Source organism: Ailuropoda melanoleuca, chromosome 15 (assembly GCF_002007445.2).
Source record: "Ailuropoda melanoleuca isolate Jingjing chromosome 15, ASM200744v2, whole genome shotgun sequence".
In the NCBI taxonomy this organism is placed as follows: domain Eukaryota; kingdom Metazoa; phylum Chordata; class Mammalia; order Carnivora; family Ursidae; genus Ailuropoda; species Ailuropoda melanoleuca.
The window spans coordinates 18352895-18366061 of record NC_048232.1 but is presented as its reverse complement, the minus strand read 5'-3'; the positions used below and the strand labels follow the sequence as shown (position 1 = coordinate 18366061).

Genomic DNA, 13167 nt, shown 5'->3' with positions numbered 1-13167 from the left:
GTTTCCCAAAGCTTGTTATCAGAGAACTGGCATTCTATTCTTCATACTTCAATAATGTTTCAAGTATTCCCAAACAGGCCTCTGTCATTAGAGCAAAGGCTGCAGCAAGATGATAAGACGGATGCAACATGCACACACGAGGAGCCTGAAGACTCGGTTCCTCACCTGCAGGGAGAACTTTTCATAGACTGTGAAGGTGGAAGGGGACTTATTCCCAGACAGACTGGAAACTCTATGGGGGAGGCAGGGACCACATCTTATTATTTGCGGCTGCTTTCCCAGTGCTTGGGACAACACCGACGCACAAAATGGTGGAGCAAATAACAAAACACAGTTAAGTCTTCCCTCCGTATTTCCAACAAGTGATCATTCATTCTCTGAAAAACTCTAGGGACTAAAAACTCCTCTTTGCCATTCATGAAAAATCAGACCATGCATTCTATTTTTGTAGAGGTCGGTTACTGTCACTTTATTCCCTAACTTTGGACTACATCTCTAACCTTCGCCAGTAACCTTTGAGATATTCACTGGAATTTACTGAGAATGTGCATGTGACCATGCATACACTGTCCTTGTTATAGTAATTATATGTCATACCATGTTTTCTGAAGAATATGGGCCAAGAACATCCATTTATAGACCTATCAATCATGATCACCATCTAGTTTAAGCCCCATGGAGATGATAACTGTATACCAGAAAATTATTTTATTGCCTCTGAAGCTCTAATTGTGAGTGATCAAAGGAAAATATCAAAATTCCTTAAAATCCTGAGCATTTTTTTGCCTTTTGGTCATGGGTGTTTGTTTTTCTTTTTAAACGTGTATACATCTGTTCATATATACCTAACCAACACAGCTGACACATCTAAAATTCAATGGAAGAGTTAGAAGCAACATGTCTTTGTAAAAATTTTAAATTTTCTGCATTACTCTTTTTTACCTTTGAAGTTTACTACACCAACTGCAGTTGAAGCCAATCTGAGAGGATACACAGGGGCCACAACCATTAAACTGGAGGCATGCTAGGAAACAGGACAGAATAGGTTTATCAAGACTAATTGGCAGCATGGAGAGAAATTAAAAAAAAAAAAAAGATTGCTCAACCAAAATTAAAATCACCCACCTACCCCCATATACACACAGGAGCAAGATACTTATGCATCAACAGATCAGATCATTAAATTTTCCACCTAGCCCTGTTCACATGGTAACTTACTAGGTAACGGGGTCATCTCCACCGCTGAAATATTGGTAATTTTTGACATTTGTAGCTCTACTCGGTGGTATTCATAAATTGTTCTTCTTCGGACATCTGTAAAAACAAAAATAGGAAAAAAATCTTTCAAGATGTCTTCGCCTACAGAACAAAGTCTGATAATGAATGTAGAATGATACACTTTTCACTCAAGCTGGTTTTAAAATGAAGATTTAAAATAATCAACCCCTGTGAAGAGACTGATTGTAAGAAAAAAAATCTGAAAATCATGTACTGATATACCCAGAAGTCTTTTTTTTTTTTAATCAATGAAGGTTAAATGTCAATTATGGTCCCAGAAACCTCACTTCACGAGCAGGGGCTCCAGCCCACTGTTCTCTATGACACACTGAAGACGTTTTCTTAATAGATTTATGTATTTTGAAAGTTTCTGACATAAAATCAAGAAGGTAAGATGACACCATTTCTTTAAAACTAAAGCTAAAGTAAGTTCTTTAGGAATGGGTAGCAATTACAATTTTTCACAGCCTAAAAAAATAAATAAAAATCACAGCCTAAATAAAGTTATTTTTTGCCAGAATGTGAGTCTCAGTGCTTCAAAGGTTTAGAATGAAATTTATTTAATAAAAAAAAACAACTTAAATCACCTTAAAAATTTAGTATGGATACTTATTAAATATACAATATCATATCTGAGGAAGGTTAATAATTAGTACTTATATTGCATGAACGAATTTGTAATCATTCATCAGCAAATCCAACAGTACCCCTGAGGAATAGGCTAGATTGGAGACTTTGACACGAACTTTAATAATTAAATATCAGATAAACACGACATTTTATTAAAATCAAGACTGCTGATGAAATATTTTTAAAATCTTCTATTAAAAAAAAGACCTGAGGGGCGCCTGGGTGGCACAGCGGTTAAGCGTCTGCCTTCGGCTCAGGGCATGATCCTGGCATTCCGGGATCGAGCCCCACATCAGGCTCCTCCGCTGGGAGCCTGCTTCTTCCTCTCACTCCCCCTGCTTGTGTTCCCTCTCTCGCTGGCTGTCTCTCTCTCTGTCAAATAAGTAAATAAAATCCTTAAAAAAAAAAAAAAAAAGACCTGAGCCTTATGCTAATGAGTGTGCCTAAATTTGGTAAATGGAAATGGAAACTAATGTTATCAGCATTTTATTTAGCTCTTAAAATGCTTGTGATGACAGGAAGGCATTTCCTGAATACTATTATATCTATTAGGAATTATTTGGGAAGCTATAAGTCTATTGAAAAAAATCTCATGGTATCTCATCTTGGGAAGTCATACGTCATAGTGGTTGATAGTATAGGCTCCTGAACAGTCTTGTGTGGCTCAAATCCCAGTGTTGCTGCCTGGTATCTGTGTGACCCTGGGCTTCTTTGTTAGCCTCTCTGTATCTCAGTTCCCTCATCTATAAAATAGAGATAATAGTACCTCTATCAGTGAGTTGTTTTGACAACTAAAAGGAGATAATAAATGCAAATTGGCTAGAACAATCCCTTTCACACCGCAAGGGCTCAATACATGTTCAATATGGCAACTATAACATCACAACGGTTACATGCTGCATGTAATGGTCTATTTCTATAGACCTAAACTCACTGAAGTCACACTAAGGCTCTGAAATCAGGCTTCCAGGAATTTGTCTCCCACCTTAGCTTTGAGAAAGTTAAATTTTGACTAAAGTCAGTTGACCCAACAGTGATCTCCTCTAGAACATAGAGCAGGAAGATGGTGTCCAAGAGGTAGTGAGCTGTCTTTTATTAAAAGTGTTCTGGAAACGTAGCTGTATCTACACGTCCAGGAGCAAAGTCAAACATCTACTTACACATATCTCTACTTTTATCCACTCATATCTTTTCACTCATTTCTGATGATGCGCCATGAAATTCTACTCTGGAAGAGGAAGGGGGGTTGGCCCCAAATGAACTTTTTTGGGGCTTGGAGAGGTTCTAGAGCCATTTGCTGAATATATCTTCAGGTTTATCAGGTTGGAAAACACTGCTTAAGAACCATCATCCAATCCATTTATTTTTGGTATAAGGGAAAGATGCATATATAATTTTCAAGGTGTAAACTTTATCAAACACTTCAGAAAATGCTAATTTCAAGGTATCTATAAGGTTTCTTGAGGCACATTTTTTTTTAAGGTTTAAGGCACATAAAAAGATTACCCAGCTTCTGTTTTGTCTAAGTAATACACCTTCCTCTATACTGCTTTCCCTTGTATTTTACTAAATAATTTTGTTCTTGGAAATAAATAAATAACATCAAATAACATGGCTTTGCCGTGAGATCCCTGGGCTGGGGGTTTTTGACTCTCCTTCACATTCAAGTTTGCTTAGTATCTATCATATTCCTAGGTGCTTAAAATACTCGTTTTCTCTTCATTTCATATTATACTTTGAAAATCTCCAATTACTGACACGGCTATGAAACCTCTGGAAGTTAATTATTGATTATGCATATGGGGTTAAGGGAAAGTGACCTGTTTTGCTATCCTAGTTCCATCACCTGCTCAGACCCCTCCAATGACGGGGAGGAAATGAGTTTAACAAAACTAAAATTAATGAGAATGATTTTTGTTTGATGACCTGCCAATTAATGACAGCTTCCAAATGGTCATTTTTGTTGGATTTCAGAGATACCCGTCAGAAACAAGTAATTAGGAATGTATTTACTGAGAGCTCCTGCCAATACTAGAAGCTTTCATATGATTCCAGAAACGTATTTAGCTCATGTGTCTTCTTTAGGAAGTCAGCCAAAATGATGCTGTACCAAAAATTCAGTCTTAGTCGTGCTGATACAGCTTTAACTGTTTTCTTACAACTTTACAAAACCAAGTTTGACTATAATACCCTTTAGGGGCTTTTAAAAATTAAAAAAAAAATAAATGAAATCTCTGAGCAGACTAACACGTAGAAAATAAAGTTTAGTATCCAAAATCTTAAGGTGATACAATTCAAAGAGTGACTAATGAATTGCATTTTTTAGAAATTCTGAACAATATTAACAGGGGGGAACAGAGTGATCATATGGAAACACCAGGAATCCTCTCCAATCAATATTCACTCCAGCCGAAATGAACAGTTTAATGAGTACCCTGTGGCATGTTTAGCCATGATCTAGTTTATTTGCCTGTCTTTAAAGCTAACATTCACATAGAGAATGTGTGAGTAATTTCCTAAATTGGCAGATTCTTCCATTTATATAAATATTTTAATATTGTCTGAAGTGTCAAGAAAATGATTTGCTAGCATGACCTTACTTATGCATTGCCAATGCTTCATGACTGGTCCCAAATGGTTATTTCTTTTCGAGTTCCAATGGAGCCCACCACACAGCACCATTCACTGAGAACTCTTTAATATAAAGAGTGTGTGCTGTGCCACTGCAAGTTCATTCCTGCCATGAAGACTTGGGGAAAAAATAGAGACTCTTGAGAAAAAAAAAAAAGAAGAGAGAGAGAGAGAGAAACCATTATAGCAGTGAATTACAAAAATGTAATCCACTAACTGAAATAGCTGGTTGGCGTTGTTAAGTCAAGCATCTACAAACAAAAGATGCTTTTGCTTCAAATATTTCTTTATTCCTTCTGTAGTTCTAATTCTATTAAATAATAATGTAATTCTTGTTGGCTAAGGCAACATAAAATTTAGAGGGCCATAAAGTAATAATGTGAGCCTCTTAGATTTTTCTTCTTATCGTTCCCTCATTGCTTGTGAAGTTTCAGGCCACTACTAACACCTAAATGGTCAGATTTCGTAAGTTACTTGAGCATGCATAAAGAAAACCAGAAACTTCACCTAAAACCAATCTTCACTTTTCTCCTCCTTCCACATATATTTAGTAAGGGCTTAAACAAGAAGAGAACCAGAACGAGCACTGGGACAGTAAATGGTCAAGCGGTATCTCAGTGGGCTGGTGTGATATATGGTTTGCAGGCCTAACGTCATGGTTCCCATTGACTTAGGAACTGTTCCTCTGAACATGGTGCTTCCCCCAGGGGAACACACCTCTTAATTTCTGAGACACATGGGGAGATTTTATAATTTATGTTGGCAATAGCATTAAGTCTCTCTCTCTCTGTTTTTTTCTGAGAGAAAAGAAGATTGTGACTTTTTAAAATCAAATTGGGTGAAATGCAGTAAGATTTCTTTATTTTAAAATCAAGTTTTTAAAAAGCTTTTAGAGCTAAATTATGCAGATGTTTGGCCCTTATGTAAGAAAAATCCCCTACATTTCCAAGAAACTAAACTTCCTATAAAAAATCCAACTGGAAAAATTAACATGTGGGCATGTTTATAAAGGTATCCAACCAGTCTTAGTTAAAAATAGAAATATTATCTGTGCAGTAGGGAAGTGTAAATTAAATAGAAATATTCATTATGTAATAGGAAAAAATAAAAAATAATTAAGGCAAAGGATAGCATAAATTTGAAGGCGAACATGAGAGAGAAAAGTGGGAAATTGAATCTGAGGTCATAATTTAAAATTAAAAAGGCAGACAGACCTTGATAGAAAAATTGTATATTTCTAGTTAGATTATTTTTGAGAACTATTTTGACTACTTTCCTATTCCTTCCATAGTAAGGTAACCACTGCAAAGATGAACTTTTGATTCACTTCACTGAATAAAATAAAAGCACATTAAGTTGGTTTCTCTTCCTTACACCAATAAATCCTAGCCTAATAGGTACTCAATAGATATTCATTAAACACATAAATGTTTAAATGTCTTGAATTTTTAATAATGTATTGAAGTCCTTTCTGTGACTTTTAGTATTTTATGTTAGAAATAAATTATTAAATATATTGAGAGACACATCTCTGTATTGGTAAAATTTTATTTTATCTGATGTTGGTATAGGATAAAAAGTCAATGAATAAATGAATGAATAGATTTTTAAAAAGCCAATTGAGCCACAAGTCCCTGAAGGAATTGTTTTTCATTCATAGATTCTAAAAAACATTCTGAAATATGTTACAATTAACTAATCTGTGATTTCTAATATCCAGACAATTCTTAAATATTTGCTTCTTTTAAAAAAAATCAAACATACCAAATAGGGTATGTTTGCAATGTACGTATTAAGCAATAGAACATCACTTTGCGTAACACTTTCTATCTTGGAAGAGTTTCATGAAAGGATATTTTATGGGGAAAATGTCATGATTTCTGTTTCTTTTTCCTTTTGTTGAACCTTGAGTGGGCAAGTGCATATGTGGGAACCAAAGCACCTGAGGAAGCTGGGCTGGAAAGAGAAATAATTTTATCTTCTGTAAAATGAATAATTTTGAAGTGCTTTCCATTTTGCGGACCAAGAAGGTAAGATGACCCAATTTACTAAAGGATTTGTGGATTAGTGTGTCCTTAAATGAATTAAAAGACCCTGATAATGTTGAGAATAACAAGAGAGGCTCAGTTCTTCTAGAAGAGCTTTAATTGGGTTATGAAAGAAAAAATATCTTCAGTTTGTTCAAGATTATTCATTTCCTCCATAGTTGTCAACATGCTTTTTTTTTTTTAATTACAGTTGCTAAGTAATTATAATGGAGGTGTCCTACTAGCCAATCAAAATTACAAATTGTTTTATTTGGGGTAAATCAGTTATAATGGGATGTTTATATTTGAAAATGTATTATTTAATTGTATCAAAAGTTCTAAGGCTTTTTGAAGGCAAAGAAGAAGTAAAACGTATGTTCTGTATATATTATACCTGAAATATAGTATTTTATTTAAATATGCATATATGGTCTATTATCACCCTGTCCAATGTGGTAACCACTAGTCACATGTATCTCCTTAAATTAAAATTAATTAATGAAATCAAATTAAAAATTCAATTCCCAAACATCACTAGCCACACTTCAAGTGCTGGTTGTCACATGCAGCTAGTGAGACCAATACTGAACAGTTCAGATTTAGAATATTTTATCAGTGCAGAAAATTCCATCAGATAGTACTGGTCTATGCTATTATGTTTTCTGACAATTAAAGCTTCATACATTCTGCAGAGTAAAAAACAAATCTCCCTTTTTGTTTGATAAGCTTCTTTTTTTTTTTCTTTTTAAGTCTATAAATGTTATTTTGGTCAATTCTTTGAAAAATTGCTTCCTGGTCTGTAAAGCTTATAAAGCGACCACATATGACAAACTATATACAATGGTCCTCAAAGAGTTCACTGAACCTCTGAGCATCTTTAAAATATATTTGCTCTCCAAATTAGTTGTGACTTTTATCTTTGAAAATGCTAATATTTCTTATTAAGCTATGAATAATAACCAACAAAGGAAAAGCAAGTTGTAGTAGGAACAAGGTCAATAAATTGAAACCAACAGATGCTGATGAGAGAGCGACTGATGTGAAGAAAGAGGCAGAAAATGTACTGCTGGCGAGAAGAATAAAGTGGAGTGTTCTCAAGGACTCAGAAATAGCCGTTATCGTTAACTCGGAGAAGAACCATTTCCAGTTAGGTCGGCAGCTTTCCAGCTTGGTTTCTTGGACAAGAATTCTGCGTGTGTGTAAAACTAACTTTCACATTACTAAAATGGCGTTGCTTTACATTCCCAAATAAAAGAACTGTGAAGGCAAGAGTGGATTTTCTGGGTTTCTTGCTGGAAATGTTAGGCTCTTTAAGCTCGGAAGGCGAAGAAAAGGTGAGGTGCAATGGAGAAGGTCAGCACCCTAGAGATTCAGATGGAAATTCAGAGTGTTAAGCTGGAGCAGAGAGAAACAAACGAGTATGAATGGTACTAGTGAGAACTATACATTTATCCAGGAAGATCTCTGCACGCTGCAGTGTAAAAGAATTTTCAGGGATGTAAGCTGAGGCTGAGAATTACTTAATAAAGCTATTTAATGAGAAATTATGGAAATGACACATGACCTATGAATACATGATAATGTGAAAACTTTCTGGTAATCAAAAGAATATTAAGGCAACAATGAAATATCATGTTCGTGGATCAAATTTGCAGGGTTTAAGAAATGATAATAGTGTCTGGAAGCATCTGGGGAAATGGGATATCTAATAAAAAGCTGGTGGAAAAGTAAATTGGTACAACCTTTAGAGACAGCAATTTGTCAAAGTACATAAAAAAAAAACATTAACAGTCAATGGCCACATATTCATTTTTAGAGAGTTGTGTCAACATTTACAAACAAGGATGTTCAGCACTGTTCTGCTGATAATTAATATGAAAAGCAACCAACATGACAAACCAGTGTTCAGACAGGTCACATAAATTATGAAATAAAGCAATTTGCAGCTATTAATGACCACAGTTTAGACAGGTATTTAGCAGTGCAGAAAAGAATGTGTTATACATATTAAGAGAAAAATACACCTATTTTTCTCTCAAAATACTTATAGCCCCATGCCAATTTTCTTAATGTGCACGTGTTGGCGTGTGTCTCTACTATAAACACAAGTTTGGATGCAGATACAGGGAAACATTAATTGGTATCTCTCTGTGGTAGATTTACAGACCAATTAAATTCTCTTCTTCGCATTCGCTGTTATTTTACAAATTTCTCTGAATTAATATGCACTATGCTTATCATCACAAGTACGTTTTTACATTTGGAGTTTTGTAATGAATAATCGAAGTCATTGTATGTAGACTTGTTTTTCACATCGGGACCTGAGGAGACCGAATCACCTGATCTCTGTGTTCTTTTGTTTCTAAAATTCTACAAAAATATTTTATAAGAAATAGAAGGTGATGCAGAGACCTATGGACAGACAGACGAGACAGACCGAGAAGTCAAAAAAACAAAGGATACTTGGAAAGAATGAGTTTCAGAGAGAGGGTGTTGAGGTGTTTTCAGGTGGAAATTCCCTGTGGACCCATTTTCCTGAGCGCTTGTTTCTGGACGTGGTCATCTTAGCATCGCTGTCTTTTTAAAGTGACAATGTTTTCTGTTTTTTGTGGGTTTTTTAGAAGATTTTATTTATTTATTTGACAAAGAGAGACAGAGAGCACAAGCAGGGAGAGCTGCAGGCAGAGGGAGAAGGAGAAGCAGGCTCGCCACTGAGTAGGGAGCCCCACGTGGGGCTCGATCCCAGGATCCCAGGATCTTGACTGGAGCCGAAGGCAGACGCTTAACCGACTGAGCCACCCAGGTGTCCCGTGACAATGTTGATGCTGATGAAGCGACAATAAAGATGGACACAAACACAGGGCTTACTTGGTGCCAAGCACTGCATGCTAAGTACCCCTTGCATCGTGGGTATTAATATGACCATCTTGTATGTTAAGTTATAGGAATTAAATAAAATGCTCAAGGTCTCATGATTAATATTCCCACTATGGTATCCCTTATTCTTTCGGGACTGCTAACTAATTTTTATCTTTTATTTTACTTTTTAGATATAAGGGTTAATTTCACCATGGGTTGTTTTCTTTTCTTTTTCTTTTCTTTTTGGAAGGAGCAAAGGAATTTCCTTTGTAACCTCAGAACTGTTTACTAATTTACTAACAATGCCTGAATTCCCTTTGATATTTTAAACTATCAGATCACCTGATCTTTTTTGAAAGGTAAAGACTACAGTAATAAACAATGCTTGAAAGATGCATTGAAATAATTTACTACTTGGAAGCCTTTAAAAAAAATAGAAAACAAGTTCTTTGTTTTTGATATTATGATGAAAGGGTGGGGAGGAATCTTCGTAATAAATAAATTAATCCTACCTACCAGCTTTTCAAATGCTTTACCAAACCTTCACCAACTGATAAGAATGGTATAGCAGCTGTGTTCCCACTGGGAAAAATTATTCTCAAGGTTATAGCTTGCATTCCCATGTTGCCATGGGTAGATTAAGCCGAGGATCTAGGCTCTATAACCCGTGTAACCAAAATGATGAAAAGAACAGAAAACTGATCTTGTGAGAACAGGGTCCTATGTAATGCACCTTGCAACAGAGAAGAAATGAAACTGCTCACTACTTAGGATAATGATCAGTTTTTCCCTAAATTCACTCAGGAGAAGAAAAAAGGGGAAGAGAGATGAACGATTTAAATTCCCTGTAAGGATGACTCCTAAAAATGAGGGTTGTTAAATAAGAGAGCAGAATTTTGGAAAGGATTTAAATATTTATCTAAATTCTGATTGCACAAATCAGTAACACACAGATCTCTAGGAATCATCTTATAGTCTCAGAAAAAGTAATAGTTGTCTAACATATTATGCTAATCCTGGGTTAGCCTAATCCCTGGCCTATATAGGTACGCTTTTTTTTAGGCTGAGAATACAACGCGACTGTAACGCTCCATCTATAGGGAAGCTCATGTAACAGACACTGTTACACCTTATAAATGTGGGAACAGATATTTGAGGAGATTTAAATTTTTCTGTTCCCAAAAAGATTTTTAAATAGAATACATCAATTCCAGTTTTCTTGCTGAAATGTGGTCCCATCTAAAGGCAGGGTTGAGTGGATTTGAAACTCAGAACTTCCATTCTTTCTTGGCTAATTTTCTCAGGATGGGGAACAGTGAGGTCAACAGGAGATGGGAATGGCATTCCAGCAGGCGGCTTGCCTGAGGGAAGCTTTTCCCTACACTTGTGTAATTTTTTTAGATGAATGCTGAGTCTCCACTTCAGACATAATCTGTTCCCAAAACTCAGATGAATTTTGTCAATTTACTCAATAAAATTTGTATTTGGGAAAGATATTTTCCCTCAAAACCTAACAGTTATCTTATTACCTTCTAACAAGGGGTGCAAAATTGCAATTTGGGCTCTCCGTTCTCAGCACAATTCTACCATGCTTCGGTTCTGAGACAATACTTGCATATTAAAATACACTTGTAAAAATCTTTTTTTCTTTTGTGCTTGGGTGGGTCTTTTTGTCTAAACAATAATATACCGGAACGTCAATGTGGACCAAGATGTCTTTTGAGGAAGCTGCAAATAACATTCTTTCTCAGAAGAAAAGCACCCACAAATAAACTAAAACTAGTGTTTTACTTGTGTAATAATTGACTCAAGTCATGCTTGATTTAACATCCCTGAGAGAAGGAATGTGAAAAACACTTGTCCTCAAAGGGGAATCAGCTGGCTCTCCCAGGACATGGCCTCTTATTTAAGAGGATGTCTTTATGTGCCTACACATGCTAATATATCCTTGCTTTGTTCACAGTATAATTTTGTTGCTGGAAAATCTGCCTTGATTTAACAGTTCCCTCGAATGTTACTTCCCAGTAATTCACAGCTAATAAGGAAAAAACGCCATGGAAGATTCACATTTTTCACCAAGCGTTATTGCCACAGATGAACATCATTCTAAATCTTGTTCTAAGAGAACCCCTATTACGTTTCCAGCCAATCCAAAAAGTCTAAGAATTTGAAGTCTAAATAATTTCCACTCCATTTATGTTCTGTATTTGAGAGACGGCATACCTAAACAGAATTAGTTTGAGGGAAGACCAAATAGCATATGCATGTGTTAAATTAGGTCTACCCCTACAGTGAAATATAAGAAGGACTTCGAATAAAAAAGGGAAAGAAATGGTCTAAGCTTGGGATGCATTTTATTATCATCTCTTGCTTTAAATAAGCATGTCTAGGACACAAACATCTTCAGTACTAACACCCTCAGGATTCCTGTTGAAATAGAGGTTTAAAAAACAGAAATTTTCAAATGATGGCTATATACATGATCAGAACTACTACCAATGGTGGTTTTCTGAATTTCTAATACGATGAATTTCTAATATTCTGAATTTCTAATACGCTGAACAGCTGCCCAAGTAATACATATGCTTTTATTCTACAAATGCAAACTAGTCTAGATAAGTGAAAATAATTTACAACAAACAAAACGTGTATCTTCTCTGGCAGGTATAGTTCCACCAAGGTTTTTATTTACTTTAATTTACTTCTTCTTTCATCTTCCTCTAGACTCTCACACAAACATGAAAGACATAAAAATGGGCACAAAGCTGCTCTTTTGCTGACAAATTTAAGCCAAACAGACAAATAAAACTTATATACCTATCGGTCAAATAATGTCATTTCTTCATGCTCTTCTTATTAATGAAAGAATACACCTGTGCAACCAAGCTAACTATCCCAGAGAAACCAAAATTACATACTGTTGGCTCGGCTGTTTAATTTCACTTTGCCTAAATTATTAGTTGAAGAGTAACAGAGAGACAGCAAATGCCAATAAGAGTTATAAACCAAATAATACAATTTACAAGCAGCAGTTAAGTGATTCCATTGTTCAAACTATCACATCTGCCTGAAGTCCATCTCCTTTAAACTGAACCCCCCCCCCCGCCCAAGCAGGCTCAGATTTTGCAATTACCCTTCTACATACTGGGAATTTGCTGGATCCTGTGGACAACGACAAATGCATCAGACAGCCCCACTTTCACTGGGTGATTGGTCGAACTTATCTGTGTGACCAAGACAGGAATCTGGAAAAGAAAAAGCAGATTGCTATGTGTTAGATGCGAATTTCATTTGGGGTGGGGGCGGGGAGCGTGATCATGCTGTTTGCTGGATAAAAGCAGGTGATGGAGAAGAAGGACCAGGGAGAGAGCCAGTGGGGATATTAGAGAAGAAAGGCATACGATACCAAAACATAACATATGTTTAGAGCTTTTGATGGGTTAAAGTGACAAGAGAGTTCCTGGTCCTATAGACAGCTGCTTGAGGATGAAAGTAAACAGATTCTCAGAGAATCTAACTGATGCGGAATGCTGAAAACTCATCACACATAGAGGCACCATGAATAGATTCAGCGCTGGCTGTCACTTCAGAAATAGAGACTCTTCCTGTATCGTTTGTTTTCCTAAAATACTTTATTTTACTTTTCATGGTTTAAAAAAAAATCCTTGTTTACATCGAAAACCTAAAGAAGGACAAATAAGTGCACTGCTAAATATATATTTTAACCATATCATTGTTGATT

The 13167-nt window shown here is 35.8% G+C and overlaps 1 protein-coding gene across 2 annotated transcripts in view; it reads right to left on the bottom strand.

The window, feature by feature from the left end:
• The window catches only part of PLXDC2 (plexin domain containing 2), a 450758-nt gene that overhangs the window by 110959 nt on the left and 326632 nt on the right, over window positions 1-13167 (bottom strand). For both annotated transcript variants that reach the window (XM_034644245.1, XM_034644246.1), the window contains 3 exons: window positions 12571-12670; window positions 1219-1314; window positions 943-1024 (listed from right to left, as the gene is read on the bottom strand). In XM_034644245.1, coding sequence (XP_034500136.1) covers window positions 943-1024; window positions 1219-1314; window positions 12571-12670 — 278 coding nt within the window. The remainder of the gene's footprint in view (window positions 1-942; window positions 1025-1218; window positions 1315-12570; window positions 12671-13167) is intronic.